Source organism: Microtus ochrogaster, unplaced genomic scaffold, assembly GCF_000317375.1.
Source record: "Microtus ochrogaster isolate Prairie Vole_2 unplaced genomic scaffold, MicOch1.0 UNK1, whole genome shotgun sequence".
In the NCBI taxonomy this organism is placed as follows: Eukaryota; Metazoa; Chordata; class Mammalia; order Rodentia; family Cricetidae; genus Microtus; species Microtus ochrogaster.
In genome coordinates, this window is record NW_004949099.1 from 38,820,443 (window position 1) to 38,840,251 (window position 19,809).

A 19,809-nucleotide genomic window follows, 5' to 3' on the forward strand; every position below is an offset into this window, starting at 1 on the left:
TATTCCTGCGAAGAAGGGTGAGACTGGGAAGCAGAGAGCTTAGTCCTCATCATCGATGTTGTGCTTGGGAAGTGAGCCGAGTGTGATGGCGCCCTTCCTTTTCCCTCACCACACGACACCTCTGCTCTTTGCTCCCTGGCTTCTCTTCTGCACGCTCACAGCCTGCCTTCCCTTCCCTTTTCCACGGAGAGGCAAGTTGATCAGCACTCCGAGTCCTGCCCTGTGTGTATCCTCTTCAGGCACTGGGAAGGGTGACAGGACAGTGTCCCCAGGGCAATGCCAGTCTCAGGAGGTAAGATGCACTCACAGGAACAAAAGCTCCAAGTTCAAGGGAGAAGACTATACATCATGGCCACATGATGTAGCGCAAGTCAACACAGGGTAGCTTTGAGTGACTGTATGTTCAGTTAGCACAGGATTCTGCTCGGTCCTGGGATGTGCCTGAGTTAAATACAGGTAGTAGGGATCTCAGCAAGAGTTTTCAGTCCTGTTATGGTCTGAAAATGGCCTCCAGAAATCCAGCATGGTGTGCAGTGAGGGCCACCTGGCTGGCATCATGGACAGTACAAAACTCGAGGGATGATTCTGGGAAGTTCGTATTCCTTCCTTTCCAGATGCCATAATCAGGATGAAAATAGGATTACAGAGGCAGAGTGATGTGGACGGGGTTAGGATGGGATGAAAGAGGAACCTGGAGGATGGGGATAATTTACACAGTTGTTGATGGAGGGGAGCGTAAGATGAGCAGAGCAGCAATGCAGGCGTGAGGCACGTTAGTAAATGATGGAAAGATCCAGAGAGAAGGTCTACTTCAGACACACATGTCTTAGGAGCCAGAGAGAGCTAAGAGCTTAAAGACCCATGAATTCAGTCAGGGGAATTCATTTTCCTTCTGCCTATCCCATCTTCATGGCCAGAATCCATTGTTAGAATCCAATACCAATGCCCTCTTCGGCAGCCAGCATTCCTTCCTGGATGCCCACAGGGTTTTTTTTTTCAGTGTTATGCCTAAGGCCATGGTTGCTTTGTGCCTTGAATGACAAACAGCAAATCCAACTAATCTAGACCATAATGTCTAAAGGGTTCTGTTCAATGCTGATGTTTTAGTGTGGATTTGTTATTTTTGGAAAATTAGAAGTTGACCAGTGCTTGCTCAAAACACAAGAGATTTATCCTAATAAAACAAGAGCGAGATGTATGTAAGTGTGGTAGGGCAAAAGTGAGAACAATGACTAAGCTTTAGGCAGAGACAATCTGCACAGGCAGGATGAGGCATAGTAAAGAGACTACGGAGCCCTGTGTGAGTCAGGGCTCAACTTCCATTCAACTTCAAGGGCAGGGCATTTGTTTGCTCTTGTGGTTCCTGAGGTTTGAGGCCACAGTTGGCTGGCTCCATCACTTTGGACCGGAAGGACAGGAAAATGTCATGGTAGTAGATGGCCATCTCAAGGTGACCATAAAGCAAGGAGAAAGAAGAGGGGGAGGGATCTGGGGATAAAATGTTGTCCCTATGAGTATACCCAAGGGATCCATTTCCTCCAATGAGATTCCATCTCCTAAGTTTCCATGACCTTTCAATAGATCTTAACATCAAGACTCTATCAATGGACTAACTCATTGATGAGCTCTGAGTCCCTACGATCCAATCACCTCCTCAAAGCCCACCAATGGTCAACCAAGTCTTTAGCACGTAGCTTTAGGGTGATAGTTTAGGTCCAAACTATAATTCTGCTTTAGTTTTATTTTCCTTATCCTCCGAAATTTCTCTCATTTCTTGGCATCAGTGTCCTTTTTCTCCAGAATCTAGAAGTGAGGAAAAGTTCATGTGTCCTTTAAATATAAGTCATATGTGGTGTAATAATGTGACCATCGATAAACAACCACACATCCAAAATGGCCACTTAGTACTATGTTACTCAATGATCTTTTAACTGTCTACATGGGTAAATGTGATGACAAGCTCACCAGTTGAAACGTTTCTCAGAATGGTTCCCCTTCGTAAGTGGCAGGTGCCCATGTATCTGTAGGCAACCAGGGATGTGGAGTGTTTTGAGTAACTCCAGGCAGAAAGTCACAGGGCTCAATGCTATAATGAGAGCTCCTGAATTGGAATTCCATACGTGTGTGTCCCACCTGCACTGGTAAGCCCAAAGACTACCCAGAATCCACTCTTCATAAACAATTAAATGTTTTCCTTCTTTTTAAGCTACCATGTTTCTGGAAAACTGGAAGAGACTACAGATGCGGCTGGGCTACTTCTGGGACCTGACTGGGATAGAAGAGGAAGAAGTAAGTTCCCTGCACACTGCCCTGGGCCCTTGCTTTTCTTTGATCCTAGAAATAGATGCTCTGAAGCAGAGAGTCTCTAAAAGTTTTCCGTCTCAGCCACTGTCACCGGCTGAGGTTCTCATGGTTTGTTGGCTATGCCATGGTTTATCAGCACTAAGGTGGGTTCAGATGTTTCTTTTGGGAGTTCAGATTCTTCCTTTGAGTTGTTAAAGTATAGAGTTTGGAGACAAGAAGAGAACCAAGTAACCTCCTTTGGAAGAAGAGATTGCACAATGTTCACAAAGAAGTAGCCATAAGTAACCTTGAGACCAAGAAACCAGAGGGAAATGAGTCATTGGTTTAGAGTTGGAACATACCAGAATGCCTGTGAGCCTATAGAATACCAATGTAGGGAGGCATGGGAGGTACAGGTGAAGACTGCTGGGGCGATTGACAAAGACAACCCCATTAGGCCACTTTGATAGGATTCCGTATAATGTGAATTCAGAGAATGAGCCAAGGGAAAAAAAAAGGGTCGAATCTTTCAGAGTCCAATTCAGGGTGGGGAGAAGGGGTACATGATGTTTAAGGTATATATTAAAAAAAGGTAAGCCTTCCTTTTCAGCTCCTTTGAGAATTAGTGCATTAGCCATGGCTCTGATAAGCTGAGAAAAAATCATAACCCTTATAATTTATAAGGGTTATTAACACTGGATATTGATCATGGGCTAAAAGTGGGCATCAAATAGGAACTCTGGTACTGTGGGTGCTTTGGGTGACTGTGGTAGAAGGCTGCTCATTCGTTCCTAGCAATCTAGACTCAGAATAACTACACAGAAATTGTACTAATTAAATCATTGTTTGGCCTGTTAACTCTAGCTTTTTATTGGATAGCTCTTACATCTTAAATTAACCCATTTCTATTATTTTATATTTTATCACGATTGGCAAGGTTCCTGCTGGCAGCTCGCATCTTTCTCCTCTGGTGGCTACATGGCATCTTCCTGACTCTGGCTTCTTTCTCCCAGCATTCAGTTTAGTTCACGCCCTCCCCAGCCTAGCTCTACTCTGCCCTATCACAGACTTAATTCATTGACCAATAGAAGCAACACATATACAGAAAGATTTTCCACACCAGATGACAGTGAGGGACTGTAATTGGAAGGTCCAGGGACCATTCCACCATCTGAGTACTAACATGCAAGGCAAGTCGCACGTGTTAACGTGGCTGGAGAGGAATTCTTACTGTCCTATGGTGACTGTTGGCTATTCCTGTGTTCTTATTATATGGCCCGGTTACTATAAGAGAACATAAGTGAAATTTCCAGTTTAGTCTTGTTTTCAAGCCTGCGTTGTCCCCATGTCTGTCTGTAGTATGCTATCATTTCATATCGTTAATGCTATAATTAGTCAACATGCCTTTGAACAGATGGCCTGAGCAGTGGCAGGCAATGTATGGCAACTCATGGGATGGAATCTACCAATCCAGGGCACAGTTAGCTAAGTTCTCTAATGGGAGAGGTATACTAATGTAGCCTTTCCCTGCCTGAAATGGGCTTTCAAGGGCTGAGGAGATGCCTCAGTACTTAAGGGCACTGGCTCCTCATCCTGAGGATTCCCATCATCTATATGGTGGCTCACAGCCATGAGTAATCCTAGTTCTAGGGGATCTCAAGCTTTCTTCTGGACTTCATGAAAGTGGTACCTAGAGGTACACACAGACAAAACAACCATACATACACAGTAAAAAGAACATTTTAAATAGCAAAGGTTTCCAATAGGTTGTACCTATCCTACTGCATTCCATGATTTGATATAAGTAAATGAACCCACCTTATTAGAATCTTCCCTGCTAAGCCCTACATATGGAACCAGTCCTATCATTGACTCTGCAACAATAATAGACTGTGTGTTATGGATTATGTCCTATAGAGTCAAATTAATTGGGAGATAGGCATTAAAGACTATCAAAGCAACTATATTTCTTAGGGATAATGACTGACATAGTGTTCTCAACAGAACTGTAGAAGTTAGCTTGACTATGGGAGATCTAGCTGGAACATATTGATTCTATTAGTCCTACTTGATATTAAAGCATAGATAGGGAATAGGAGAGGGAGGAAAGAAAGGGGGATGAAGGGAAATGTGGTTGGGTATTGGGAGGTAGGTGTAGGCACCTGTTACATTCCTAATGCCACAAAGGCAGGGAAAAGAAACACCCTGCCACACAAGCCTATGTGAGCCAGAAAGAAGCTGGTTCTCTGATAGAGAGGACATGCCGACACGCTCGCACACAGAAAAGCCTCGGTGATGACTCCGTGTCCTTGAATCCTGGAAGGAGTGGGATCAGAATCCACTTGCTGTTCTAGAGCTGAGTCTCCTGCTCTGATTAACGCAATGAGCCAGGGCAACTTTCAGAGATGTGCATGAGTGAGGAGCTTCGGGGCAGGTTGAGTGGGACCTGGGCAAGGTTGGGTTTGCCTGTGGTGTAGGGAAACGTTCCTGTGGGGTTTCTGTATGGGGTTGGGTCTGTGCCTCACATGTGCTGGTTGGGGTCAGTGTGCGAGGAGAGAAGTCAGGCTCAGCTTTGCCTCCAACACATTCTTGTTTTTGGTCTCAGATTGGAGTGTACCCAAATTTCCATTCTGTTTTGAACACAGACCTTAATCATGCACTGTTTAAGTGTGGAATATGGAGCTTAGTCCCTGAGCCCCCAAAGGGGTGCATTCAAAAGGGTGCTGCTTGGTCGGTAAATATTTAGAACAGAGGGGAGACTATTATAGAGAAATTTCTTCTGACTAAGACATTGGTAGAGGTAAAAAGTCCTTTCTTGTGGCTGGCCACCACATGGCAGATGTGGGGTCAGGATTAGCTTTCATGGTTTCAATGCCCTCAGGGTAGGTTCACCTGAACCCCTGCCCATAGGGTCAGCTCTAGTGTGCTGCTCAGGTGAGGTGTACACCTGTAGTGAGGGGTGGGGTCAACTTTCCTGAGTGTAAGGGGAGGATGGAGAGGTCAGCTATCCTCTGAGGGCCAGGGCCAGCTCTTTGAGGGCCAGTGAAGGAAAAATACGGTTTTAAGGGATGGGGATGTAGCTCAGTAGCAGAGTGCTTGCTTGGTACGTCCAGGTTCTAGACTCCAGTTAATTGCACCAAAACACAAAATCTCATAAAGAAAAACAAGGAGTTTGAAAATTTGCTGAATTTTAATTGACAAAAGAGGGAATAAGAGGCATCTCCAAGAAGGAATCGGCAATCATGACCCCGATCTGGGAAGCTAGGGGTGTATAGCAGTAATAGCAAGATGCCTAGGAAGGTCCAATGACTAGAGGGGCCAGGGAGGGACAAAGGAACCGGGACCATCTGGTGGCCAGATCAGGGTTGGCACTGATTGTTATCTGTGTCTTCTGGGAAGGAGTGGGAGGACAGTGAGACAAGGTGTATGTGACTGGCATAGGAATTCCAGGGTTTATATAAGTCAGTGCGTATTGAGGTGTATTTAACTGACATTCCAGTGAGTGACAGAAGGGATGGGATTAGTTGAGGGGTGGGAAGAGGAAGGTAAATGTCCTAGAAGGCCAGGAATGTTTTCCCCAGGATCAGGGATTTTTTTTCAACATGCTTTTCTCCCCTGAGGTCTTCTCCAGCAAACATGCACCTTCTCAGGGGGGGGGGCAGGATGGAGCTGGTTCCCACACAGGCCACAGCCCACTGGCCTTCAGTGCCTCCTACATGGGGTCTTCTCAATCTGTAGGCGTGGAATAAGCAGGCCGCTGCAAGTGTAGCTTATAAACTGGTTACAATAGACAAAGAACGGAGCTTGCTTTCTTATGAGGGTCGGGAGGTGGGGGAGCCACCAATCCCTAGGGTCAGCCTATAGGACCAGTGCAGGTCTTTATGGACTGTCTGAGGGATGCCTTTGCGTCCAGTGTCCTGTCCTTCTGTCCCGAATGACCTCAAATCATCTGAGTCTGTCTTGAAGCCTTCCTTTAGGCCAGCTCCTGAGGAGGCTTCCAGATGGAAACAGCTTCTGGAGAGATTGCGGATTCATGGACTCTGACATCAGATCAGCCGTCTATGGAGTTTATGCTTAGGGACTCTTAGGCCCATCTTCTTGGGGCTGAATGTGGACTAGAGTTTGCTCTGCCCATGAGCTTATCTGCCCAGCTTTTGAGGGAGGCTGTAGTCTCCTCAGGTGCGCTTGACTAAAATAGGAAATATTTTTGTTTGATCTGCCTCTGCTGAGTAACGGACAACTGGATTCTGTGGGTCAAAAGGCCGGGCTTCTTCTAAATGGACAAATGAGGTTGAACTTGGGTGAGGTGGCCTCCAGCTGCAACCATTGTGAATCTAGAGATGGGTTAGAATTGCACTGTTGGTCATCGAGGGAGAGCCCAGGTCTCCTTTACACCCTTTACAGGAGCCATGAGAGAAAAGCTCCTGGGGCTGGGCAAGGTTTAGAACACGCATGCTGGCACTTGATAGATGGTGTGGCCACAGCTTTGAATTATAAACTTCCGTTAGAATAATGAAGAAGCAAATCGGAAGGCTGTTGGCAGCCAGGGCGGGAAACTTCAGCCCGCATTTCCCAAGCTATTCCAGCAGGATCCTGATTATTGCAGCCAGAAGTTGTTCTGCGGGAAATGGGGAGCCGAAGAACATTGGAGGAGTGTCTTTAGTGGAGTGCTAGTTTCTAGAACCTTCAGTATGCTCACTGAGAGTCTCTGAGGATGATTTCTTGGGAAATGTTATCCCTGAAGTCTTTTTTCAGCTGCAACCCTTTTGGAGTGCACCTTAGGGAATGCCGCGCTGGAGAACAGAGGATGGCAGAGGGCGAACTGATGTGTGCTTCGGCTGCACTTAGAGATGTCTGTGCACTCTGTGTGGCGCCAGTCACCACGAGAAACAGAAAAGAAAACAGCACAGACAGTCGGTCCTTCAGAAGAGAACAAGACTCTCAGATGGGCACAGCCAGAGAGGAAGGACAGCATGTGTGCGTGGCTACCCTGGGCCTACAGTGTCTGGTGTAAGCTATGTAACTCTAGGAAATTGGAGAAGAACTTGGCTGGTGGATACATCACTGTGGTTAGAGAAAGACTCCTGGAAGGGGTGGGTCCGGTGTGCCTGGAAGATTATGTATTGGCCTAGGGTCTGCAAACATACTTAAATGTTATCACCCACCATGGCATGCTCCTTTCCTTAAGCAGTGGTAGTCAGGTGTCTAGAAGGTTGGCCTCTAGTGTCTCTGGCATACGGTTGGTAATAAAGAAATTGTGTGCCACCTGAATCTGTGCTTAGGGGTCTGATGCCCCATTCCACGAATTGAAAGAATGTCTCCAGAAGCTGTTCCCATTTGGAAGTCTCCTCGGGAGTCGATCTTGGAAAATGAACAAGAGCATGTAATCCTCACACCTCACACCTTGGAGCTAGCCACTGTACGAAGGCCTGTCAAGAGAGACCTGTTGCCCTCGGCTAGTCCCCTTGGAAGGGAGCCCAGTGTCTGAAGTGGTGTGATTTGACTGCGCTCCTCTTGACTTGTTGAAAGCTCTTTCCCATACCTGGTGACTGACAGTCCAATTTGGATTGGCAGAAGAGCCTAACGTTGTCTCTTGCATGTTCGCATTGCTGCTGTATGCCCAAGTCAGTTGCTCACCTATGCTGTGTAGACGGGTCCAGGCAATGGGTTTTAAGATCCCCCATGACTACCTTGACTTTGATGATTATTGGTTACCATTTTAGCTGGCAGAATCATAAAAGAGAGAAGTATTTTTGCTTTCCCCAAACTCCCAGCTGTAGGGCATAACTCTTTCCAAGAGGGACTGCGCTCCTTGTAAATGAGCCCGAGGCAGGAGGACAGTAGCGGGTGGGTCAGAGCAATTCCCCTCTCTTTGCTGTTTGCTCTACAAAGCACATAGCTTCTCCTTATCAGCTGCCTGGTTAACATCTTCTCTTTCCTTTCTCAACACCGGTGTCAACCCCAGGAACGTTCCAAGGTTTGGTTCTCAGTGTGACAATAAGTGTTGTGTGTCTCGTTTCTCCCTGCAACACTGTGTTCCTGATATAGAGTCCTCGTCACTGTGTCACGTGGCAAACCATGTCGATAGCGTCCATTCCTAAACCCGGTTTGATGTACTTGTGGTGTCCGGTTCTGATCCGCAGGCCAAGGTCACTCTCCTTCCTGTTTACTAACTCTGTTTACTTACTCTTTGGTGTAGGAACACTCCCGGCCTGAGTATGAAACCAAAGTCCGAGAGAAACTGTTAAAGGAGAGCGGCAAGTCGGAGGTCCAGAAATTGGATGGGAATTCGCCTGAGGATGACGAGGTGAGAGGCTGTGCTCATAGCTCTTTCTGGTCTTTGTTGGAGCCGGTTGTTGTGCTATTTGGGGACCCAGTGCTGGGACCCTGGCTGTGGAAAGGGGTGACTGTGGGCAGGATGGAGTGGGAGCTTGATGTCTGCCATCATCCTAGGGCTGGAGTCCCTGGGGAACAGGTTGTCATGGTGATTAGATCCGTGGAGGTCCATGTGGAACTGTGTGGACAAAAATGGGAGGGCGCATTGGAGAAGAGAGAACCCATCTCGAGGCTGTTTCCTATGGACAGAGTTACCTGGGTACCTGTTACCATAGCAAGCCCGACACTAACCTCCCTGGATCCTCGTTCCCCACTGGCCACTGTCCTAAGTGCTCTGTAATCTCGGTTGTTCTTGTGCTAAATCTACGAAGCTGGAATGAAGATGTGTAAAGGAGAGCTCACGGAAGAAAGATATGCAAAGGCTGTGTCACTGGCCGATAAAGCTAGCCATGGCAGAAGTCCTAACCTTTGCCCTGGCCTTTAAGCATCATGACACACTGGCCTCAGAACGAACGTACCGGGGAAGTCAAAGGATAAAGCAGAAAAGGGTTCTTAGGGCCCACAGAGGCAAAAGCATGGCTGTATTTGCTTGAGTTACACATGCTATGTCCTGTGTAGCTCATTCTTCAGGGTGGGCCACAGGAGGAACGCGAGGAACGCGATGTCCTCTGGGTTGAAGGAATTTTTGCCATTTGTAAATACTCATGGTGCGTGTGTATGTGGGCCCTCTTTGGCAGTACCTGCCTCTGAGTGCAACCCTGATTTAAATCAAGATTGTGTGTTTATGTCTTTCCTAAATCCAATTTCTGAAAAAAAAAAAAAAACAAGAGTGAAAATCTGTTGTTTTTCAATGTGTCTTTCCTTCATCCTGGATATGAATTCAAATTTTATTATATTTTACATTCTTTAAGTTGCAGCCATTCATGTTAACATGCAAATTTATGCAAATACCAAAACAGAAGAATGTGGTGTTTTTGAGCCCAGAATACTAGCATTTTTTTTAAAAAAAAGAGAAAATAAGACTTAAATAGAAGGGGTGGGGGGGTCCTGCGGTTTTTTTGTTTTTTCTCCTCTAGACTTAAGTCCAAGAATGTCAATTAGTCTGAGAAATAGTGAGTCTGGTCTTAGAAAAGGCTATCATCTTTGCTACCTTTATCACAAGGTGCATATTCTGTGTTCTGCCAGCTTCAGCAACCTCATGCAACTGACTTTCTCCAGCCTAGAACAATATACATTAGATAATTTTATAGAAAACACACAAAGCTTTTATGGACCAGTGACTCACTTAATTTTTTAAAATAATATTTTATTATTTTCAGTTATAAATGCGTGTGTATGTGTATGAGTGCAGGTGCCCACCGAGCCCAGAGATGTCTGGTCCTCCCAGAACTGGCGGTAGAGGTGGCTGTGACTGGCCTGCTGTGGGCTTGGGGGGTCAAGTTTGGTTCCTCTGGAAGAACAGGAAGTGCTCTTAACCATGGAGCCATCTCTCCAGCTCCACTCATTTAATTTTAATTCTGTAAACGGGAACGCCAATGAGCTGGAATTCTGTTCGGTGGGGCTGTGGTTCTCATATAAATATTGCTTGAATATATGTGCATGATAGGTCAAATAACTTTCGGGAACTATGAATAATTAAGAAACATCTGAATGCATTATGAATGATGCATATGTTTATATTGTAGCCTTCAGCATCTCTTTTCACTGCCCTGTTGAGAATGCAAAGCTCAGAACATCTAATGGGCGGTGGGAGGAAATGAGTTTCTCAGTGAACAGCATGAGATAAACACGGCCTGCGTTTGATGGTCAGGGTCTTTCTCATGTTCTTCCGATTCTGGTAATATTGCAAGTGCTTCTTCCTGTTCTATAAATCAGAGTGCTGATGGGTGATGTGACGGTGAACATGATGCTGCATTGAGATCTGGTGGACAGGGGGCTTCTCTTTCCTGGAGGAAGAGGTGTGGCCAGTACCCACTACAGAGCAGGCTTTGGGCCATTAAGGAGTGTGAGCTGGCCATGAAAGGCACCTGCTCTAGGGAACAGCCTGGAAGGAAGAATCAAGTCTAGCTAGGCTTGGATGCACTACTTTCACCCCGGTGGTTCACCTGGACCCCTCTTCACTGTTGCCCCAAAGCTCCATCTTCTCTCCATCCCTACCCTCCTATGGAGTGATAAAAGCACTCACCTTTACTGAGGTTCAGATCAACACAGGACACTCCCTAAGACCACACAGCTGTTTGTAGGGGAGCCAGTCATTGGTTCTGTGTAACCCCAGAGAGCCATCACTTTTTTTCCCTTTAAAAATTTTGAACATGCCACGTATGTTTAGAATTGAGACTTAATTCTCATACTTTAAGAATCACCCAGGCTTGAGGTGGGTATAGTGACACATGCGGCATTGGGGGGGCAGAGGCAGGAGGATTAGGAGCTGGAGGTCACTTTCCTTCAGTATTTATGGAGTTTGAGGTCGACCTGAGCTGTATGAGACCTAGTCTCAGAATACCCAAAAGCAACACACAGCCCAAAGCTCACCCATATAGGTCAGTAGTTCTCAGAACCCTCGTGGATTTCTGCAGCTGCGCCACACAATCTATGCTCAGAGCAGTTTTATCGTTCCGAGAAATCCTGCACCCAGCTGGGGATGTCGCCCAGAGGCGAAGTGTCTTTCTAAAATCACAAGTTCCGGGGTTCACTCCCCAGCCCTGCAAAGCAAAGCAACACAACACAGCACCAAACAAAACAAAACTTGAATGAAACTTTAAAAAATATTCCCCTACCCAGTTGCCAAGCTATGGAAAACAACTAACGTTTCTTCAGAGTCTGGGATCTGCTGTTCTGGAGTTTCGTGTAAATGGGCTCACTTCATAGGTGGTGTTTAACTTCTCACCTGGGAAAATGGACCCATTACATAGCTTATATCAGTATCTCATTGATTTTTATTTAACTATAGGTTTATATTTTCATATGCGTTCCTGTGTGCGCACGCATGTGTGTATGTCTAACAATAGGATTACTGGGTCTTATGTTAATTTCTGATAAGTGGTCATTCCACATCAAACACTTGCCACACGTGTTTTTACTTTATTCATCCTACTGATAAAACTGGTATCTCATTGATATTTTAACTTGCGTTTCCTTAATGAATAATGATGCCAAACGTCTGCTCCTATGTTATTGGTCATTTCTATGTCTTCTTTAGAAAAATTGTCTTGCTAAATCCTCCACCTATTTAAACATTATGTTAATTAGTTTTCATTATAAAATAATTAGAGTTTTTTTTGTATATCTGGGACAATAGTCCTATATCAGATAATATAACTTATAAACATATATTTTTTATTGATGATACCAGTTAAATCACAAGTTCTCTGTTTTTCCTTTGTCAGTTTGTACTCTTGAGTCCTGTGTGAGAAACTATTGCATAGTCCTTGCTTCCAAACACATAAACTGAAGTTGGAACAATACAGAGAAGATTACCATGGCACTGTAAAAGGATGGCATGCAAATTCATGGAGCATTCCACATTAAAAAGATAAAGTACTGCCTAGCTCATTGTCATGAAGAATTTTATAGTTCTATTATATTTAGTTTATGAAAACCTTAGCTAATTTTTATATATGATGCAGAAAATCCAAATGAAGTTCTTGCCTGTGGTTACTCTGTTGTCTGTAAAAGGAATATTTTACCTATTGTATTATTTTTACATTCTCCTAAAAATTAATCTACTCGAAGTGAATGAATTTATATCCAGACAGTTCTTTTATATTGGTCTACGTGGTGTTGGATAAAAATGTGAGAACAGAATTGCCTTGTGTTTGATCTTAGAAGAAAAAAAAATCATCTTTCATCATTATGTTGTTGGCTATAGCCATTGATTAAAAAGCAATATATTACTTACCCAACAGCAATGAACATCGGTCACGATGGCACTCCTTAGAAATGAATGTTCTGCACTGTAGTTAGATGGGAACTATGTATGCTTGGAGAGGAGGGCCAGCATGGTGAAGCCCAGAGGTAAGCACACTGCAGGGCAGAAGCTGGACTTGCCACTGCATATCCGTCATGCAGACAGCTCCTTCATGGGGGTCTCTTCTGCCCCCCTGGTCTCATGGAGAGAAAGGGCATTCGAGCCTCTGCCCTTCTGCGAGTCAGCAATGTCTTTGCTGAGAGTACCATGCCGATGTTGGTCGTCAGTCCATCCTTAGGAACTGTACTGTCCCTTGTGTAATTTTTGTAGCATTTGGCTAGTCTTACAGGGGCTCTCAGTAACTTTTAAGGATCCTGACATCAAAGAAATGGTAATAACGTTGATGTAAGTAACATTTGTAGACTGTTCAATATGTTCAAGACTTTACAGTAATATTCCATTTTCAGTTTCAAACCCTATTGGTCTCCGATTCTGTAATGAGAAAACTGAGATTCAGTAAGGGCAATTACTTGCTCAATCTAACCTATATGCAGTAAAACCACAGTGTTCTCTTAACTTGGAGCCCCCTGGTCTTCCCTTAGCAGATCTTTACACACCTCTAAAGAGTCATGCTTGGTGCTTCTCTCAATAAAAGGTGGGGAAGACTATAGTTCTCTGGAAACCTGGTAAGAGACAGTGTGCTCCCTGGGTCTAAGCAGCATGAATAGTGGGTAGAAGCAGTGGGTAGAATTTGCTCAGCATTCAGTAAGAGGATCAGCATACAGTAAAGGGAACTCAAGAAGATAAACACAGCTATCTTCTGTGTTAGGAATATGATGGAGTCTGGAACTATTAATAAGAGAATTGGTTGGGTTTTTTCCCTAAGCAGATAGAATCTTTATTTAGAATACCCTGTCCTAAAGTCCCTCATTGCTAGTATCATCTCTCCCTCTGTTCATGTAAGATAGCAGAGCTACGTGCATTGAAGCAAGATGCTAGATATAGATGGCAAGACTAAGAAGCTGAACTCCGTTTTGCTTATCAACCCTCCGAGAGTTCATCCAAGCCTTTGTAATTCTAGCCTCTGCATCCTTTTCTTCCATAAACTTTGCATTATATAATATAGCCCCAAATCAAAGCTCACTCTACACAGAGCAGTGGAAAGGACCACAACACGAGGAACTATTACAAAGGTGTTAGAAGTGATGCTGAGGCAAATAGGGACCACTGAGGCAAGAAGAGATTAACAGCAGTGGGGAGTAGCTATGACTCAGCCCTGGAAGGACAAAATGGAAGTGATGCCACCGGCACCTGGAGTCATGACCAACCGATGGGAACTGGAACCCTGTAGGGAGAGCAGCCGGCACGGTCTAAAGCAGATGAAACACTGGGGAAGATACCTCGAATCTCTCAAGACTCCACTCTTCAGTTTTCCACCAGTACCTCCCCCTCCCACGAGCTCAGTATAACCCAAGGTCAGTCAATAAGTCATTCTGAGGTATACGGCTTTTAGAAATCAGTGCCCAGCATCAGGGAGCAGAGGCAGGAGGTGAGTCACAGAGAGCGGATCTGAGAGCGTCTCATAGAGAGATGGCAGGAAAGTCCAGTCAGCACACTGGTCTGATTCTAAACTCTGTTAGCCTCAAATCCTGCACACCATGGGCCCTGGCTTGGGTGAAGAGGTGAAAGTTCATTGGAAACCAGAGAGTCAAACATCTGGGGAAAACATAAGAATGCTCACCACTGATGTTATGAATGGATTAATGGAGAGTCGCTTATTCAAACCATCCCCAAGTCACCGGGCTGTTAAGAATATTTGTGTAAGTGATGGAGAGAGAGAGAGAGGGTGCAGGGGGTAGGACTTTAAAACAAAATTCCATTTAACTGGTTCTTGGGAGTTACCTCATGGAACTTGTTGTCCCCCAAATATTTACTCAATGCGGATGCAGGTCTCATCCCCCGCGCCCTGCCTGGCACTGTCTGTGATGTTCTAAGCCATGAATGTTTTATGGGGAACACTGAAACCTAGGGAGCCAGGAGGAGGCGTGTGGATAGACAGGTGCTAATTTACTATTCTATGAACCACCCCGGGGGACAGTTATTTCTAAAGAAAGCTCATCAAAACTTAAGGCCTTGAAACATTTACGACAGATGCCTCTGGCAGGTCCGACAAACAAACATGTGGAATAAATTATGCACAAGTGTACAGCCTTCTGACAAGGCTGGGACAACAGGGCCCGGAAGCTGAGTGACTGTCAGAACATGGGACAGGGGAGCAGGGTGGAGGGCCCTGTCTGAGTCTCTCTCTCTCTGAGCCAAGGTGGGAATGCATCCAGGTTTCCACGTAGGCTTTTGGTAGATTGCTAGAATGTTCTATAGCTCAAAGTTCCCCTAAGCTCTCTTCTGAAACCACTTAATAACTATGTGAGGGTCAAAAATGGAGTAAGTTTTTAAGTCTCTTCTTGGGGACTAAGGAGTTTTCTCGTGGGCAGAGACATATCAACACACAGAGAGACTCGGTTCGCCAAAGATTTCTGTAGAGAAGGAATTTGAGGCTGGATCTTGAGATCTTCCATCATTCTCATCTATATGGGCTTATGTACATGGGTGCCTAACTTGAAGAATATTCGAGATAGGATGGGTACCCGTGTTTCTCAGACCTATCCTTTAGCTCAGTGGATATACTTTGAGGTCTTGTGACGCTAGGGCAATTATCCCTTTCTCTTGAGATTCTTCACAGTTGGTGAGGAGGACAAGGGAGCAGTGTCAGTGCTAGGCTGACATGGAGCTTATACAATATAACTGTTATAAAAGGCTGCCTCTTGGCAATTTTATATAGGGCTGTTTCTGTTCCTATTCATTTTTAACTAACTGACTTTGGCCCCGATTCTTCTTTCTCCTACCTTATATTCCACGACTCTCCTCTGTCATCTCTCAAGAAGTGTGGCTTCCATTTCTCACCTCTGGGACCATCTCCATGGAGAATTTCTAGCCAAAAGAAATGGCTGCGCGCGCGCACACACACACACACACACACACACACACACACACACACACACACACACACACGAGAAATAGTTGGAACAAAGGAAACAAACGAGGGTGGCGAGTCATGTTTGATCACAGGATGTGTGTGTCTTCCTGAGGGTAATAAAGGATGTGAACGTGGGATTGAATTCTTCACCCCTTTCACTAATTGGTGGGTTCCAGCTACAAGACTCCACCTAGTAAAAAAGAAGGCTGGGAAGTGTAGTCTTTGGCTGGAACCCTGTAAGCCACAGAGACTAGCCACTGAAGAGACACTATCCGCTTCAGTGTGAAATAGTGAGGGGAACAGAATACGGGCCAGGTAGGTGGTGAGATGGTTTCTGTTTTGAAAAGGCAACCGGTGATTCTGACATCCCCTCTTGAGAATGTCTGTGGTAGGAAAGGAGAGGAGGAAGGAAGGATCTGGAAAAGAAGCATGCTGTTATAGATCAACAAGGGAGAGCACTCACCCCCGAGGTCCCCACAGTTCCTGGCTGGCTCCTTCAGGAAGCATGTCCCTCTCCCTGTAGTTTGGGGCTGACTCTTTCTGCTCAGAGTTCAACAAAATTTTACAAGTTGCTGTAGGTAGCCGGGCAATGGTGGCGCACGCCTTTAATCCCAGCACTCAGGAGGCAGAGGCAGGCGGATCTCTGTGAGTTCGAGACCAGCCTGGTCTACAGAGCTAGTTCCAGGACAGGCTCCAAAGCCACAGAGAAACCCTGTCTCGAAAAAAAAAAAAAAACAAGTTGCTGTAGGTAAAGCTTTATTTTTATTAACAAACTTGTTCTTTGGCAATTTCCTACATGTTTAGAATGTATTTTAGTACCCCTAGAACTCCTCCCACCTCCGTCAGCTACACTTCTTCCCTGTAATTTTCTTGAATGTTTTCCTGCAGAGTTTACTAAGGCCATCTATGTGACCCTGGGCTTGAAACTACCTGTCCGAACCTGGAGGGATGACCAGGCTTCACAGCCGGGTGCTGTGCCTCCCTTTCTCCCAGAGCCTGTGAGTTGCCCTAGTTCAGCAGTCCAGCTGTAGAGACCCCTGAGTGTCTTCCTCATCCTCTGCTGATTATTGGGCAGGCTCGATCTGTCCAGGCCCGGTGCCAGGGAGCAAAGCTTCTGCATGTTCATGATTGCCACGGCAGTGTCATGCTTACAAGATGGCATTTTACAACCCTTCTCTCTGACTTCTGGCTCTTACATTCTTTCGGCCCTCTCTTACACGGTGTTTGTGAGCCTTAAGCGGGTAGTGTAAGTCTTGGCTAGGGCTGAGCCCTCATCTACCCTTTTTGCTGGGCAATTGTGCAGCATGGGACTCTGTGTTCACCTCCGTTCACCGCAGAGACTTCTCTCAATTTAAGAGCAGTCTTTCTCTGTGAGTATAAATACAGCTATTTAGAAGGTGATTTGATTCTATGTCAATCAATAAATGGCCATGGTAGGTTGTTTCTCTGGTGCCCCAAAGTTCTTCCAGTCAGGAGAAATTTTGCCAGGTTTACAGTAGCAGGCATGGGTTCCCCTTGAGGAGTAGGCCTCAGCTAAGTATGGAGTCGTTGGTTGTCTCGCTACAGTCATACCACTGCTGAACCACTGTAGGAGACTAATTCCTTTGGGTGTATGCTAAGGAGCGGCTAGGCTGGGTTGTAGGGTGGTTCTATCTCTACCTTTTCCTTTTTTAGGAACTTCCATACTGATTTCCAAGGTAGATACATCAACATCTGCTCCTGCCGGCAGTGTATAGGGGTTCCTCTTTACCCACAGCCAGGTCAACATGTGTTCTCACTTGTACCCTGGGTGATGGCCATTCTGATTTGGGTAAGACAGAATTTTAAACGTAGTTTTAATTTACATTTTCCTGATGGCTTCAGATGTTGACTACTTTTTAAAGTGTTTCCCAACCATTTGTATTTCTGCTTTGGAGAACTCGCTGTTCAGTTCCACAGCCTATTTTTTTTTTAATTGGCTTGTTTGTTTTCTCGGAGTTTAGTTTTCTGAGTCCCTTGTATATTCCAGTTACTGTCTATCAGATGTATAGCTGGCAAATATTTTCTCCCATCCTGTTGGCAGCCTCTTCACTCAATTAACAGTTCTCTCTGCTATCGAGAAGCATTTTCGTTTCATGAGACCCCATATGGTGATTGCCGGTTCCATTTCTCCTGCAGTCAGAGCCTTATGCAGAATCCATACCTAGGCCTGCGTGTGTGAGCACAATCCCTACTTTCTCCTCTAGCAGCGTCAGGCTTCTTGGTCCTTTATTTTGCTCTTTGCTCCATCTGGAGTTGAGCTTTCTGAAGGATGAGAGGTGGAGATTTACTTCCATTCCTCTACATGTTGGTATCCAGGTTTCTCAGCTTCATTTGTTGAAAATGTTTTTTGTTTGTTTGGTTTTTGCAAGTGAAGGTGGAGCTGTGTGGATTTCTTTATAATTGTATCTAGGATTTCTTTTCTTTTTCAATGAATGACCTGTGTGCCTGTTTGGTGGCATAATGATACTGCTTTCATTACTGTGGTTCTGTAATATAACTTGAAATCAGCTCTGATACCTCCCTCAGTATATAGTTTCCAAGATTGCTTTGTCTACTGATGACCGAGATTTCTGTCCTGCCCAGTCTTGCAGCCATTTAGTCCCAAATAAATACACCGAGGTCTACATTAATTACAAACTGATTGGCCTGTTAGCGCAGGCTTCTTATTAATTAATTCTTACATCTTACACTAACCCATTATTCTTATCTGTGTTAGCCACGTGGCTTGGTACCTTTTTCGATGAGACAGTCACATCTTGCTATCTTACTATCTCTGCAGCTGGGTCACGACTCCAGACTGCTTCCCTCTTCCCAGCATTCTCGTTGCCCCACCTCTACTTCCTGCCTGATCACCTGCTTATACTTCCTGCCTGGCTACTGGCCAATCAGCATTTTATTTAAAATAATGCAAGTGACAGGATAAAAAGACTATTGTCCCAGAGCAGTCTACCTTTGTTTCTTTGAGTTTCCATATAAATTTTAAGTTTTTAATATTTGTCTCTGGAATCTTGCTTGGGAATGTGTTGGACTGACTTTTAGATTACTTTTGGTGTAATGACTGTTTTCACAGTATTGATTCTCCTGATCTGTGGAGCTCTTTCTATCTTCTCCTTCCTTCCTCAGTTTCTTTTTTCGGTGTCTTGACCTTTGTTATAGATGTCTTTCATTTCCTTGTTAGGCTTATTTCCAGGTTTTTAATGTTTTATGGTATTGTGTATGAAATTATTTTCAGCGTGCTTACCATTGGTATATAGAAGGTTACTTCTTTTTATGTGTTACTTTTTTACTTTGCTCAAAGTGTTTATCAGCTCTAAGAGGGTGTTTTTTGGGGGGTAGAGTCTTTAGGGTCTGTGATGTCTAGGGTCATATCATCTGCAAAACAATGGATACTTTAAAGTCTTTTCCTATTTGTGTAGTTATTATTTACTTCTCTTGTTTACTTCTCTAGCTAAAACTTCAAGTCTTGTATTGAACAGAAGTTGAGTGGACACTCCTGTCTTGTGCCTTACTTTTGGTAATGCTTGGAACTTTTCCTCATTTAGTGTGACATTGATTAAAGTTTTACCATATATAGTCTTTGTTATGTTGAAATGTGTTCCCTCTATTCCCAGCCCTCTCCATGACTTTTATTTATTGAGATGATTATGTGATTTCTATCTTTGAGTCCCTTGATACAATGACTTATGTTTATTGATTTATGCATGTCAAACTATCCTTGTACTCCTAAAATGGGGCTAACGATCTTTTTGGCGAATGATCTTTTTGAATGTGATCTTGAATTCTGTTTCCAAGTATTTCATTGAGTACGTTGTGTTTATGTTCATCTGTAATTTTCTTGTTCTGCTGTTTTTGTTTTTTTGTATCAGGGTAATAAATTTGTTTATTTGTTTTGTGTATGTGTGAGTTTTGTTGTGTGCCACACCTGGTATCAATGGAGGACAGAAGAGGGTGTCAGATACTCTGGAACTGGAGTTCCAGATGATTATAAGTCACTATGTGGGTACTGGGAATCTAATTTAGGTCCTCTAGAACAGTTTTCAACCTGTAGGTTGCAACCCCTTTGTGGGTTGAAGGCGTATTTAATTAATCCAGGCCAGTGGGTACAAGAAGACAATTTTAATATAAAAGCACACTCACACACCCGGAGTTCAGCGATCCACCGATCCACCGTAAAACCGGAAACAGGAAGGGCTCCAGTCTCGCGTTCCAATTCATTAGTAAAAACATT

At 44.6% G+C, this 19,809-nt stretch overlaps 1 protein-coding gene and 1 non-coding gene across 3 annotated transcripts in view; both read left to right on the forward strand.

The window, feature by feature from the left end:
• Positions 1 to 19,809, forward strand: part of Ano2 (anoctamin 2) — a 353,619-nt gene that overhangs the window by 173,810 nt on the left and 160,000 nt on the right. Inside the window, exons 12-14 of one of the 2 annotated variants that reach the window (XM_005365256.3) lie at positions 2,207 to 2,289; positions 8,249 to 8,260; positions 8,483 to 8,590. In XM_005365256.3, coding sequence (XP_005365313.1) covers positions 2,207 to 2,289; positions 8,249 to 8,260; positions 8,483 to 8,590 — 203 coding nt within the window. The remainder of the gene's footprint in view (positions 1 to 2,206; positions 2,290 to 8,248; positions 8,261 to 8,482; positions 8,591 to 19,809) is intronic. The other variant, XM_013352922.2, reaches the window with a different exon arrangement.
• On the forward strand, positions 12,044 to 12,148 carry LOC113458059. The gene has a single exon (XR_003378500.1). It is a non-coding gene; the product is annotated as a U6 spliceosomal RNA (small nuclear RNA).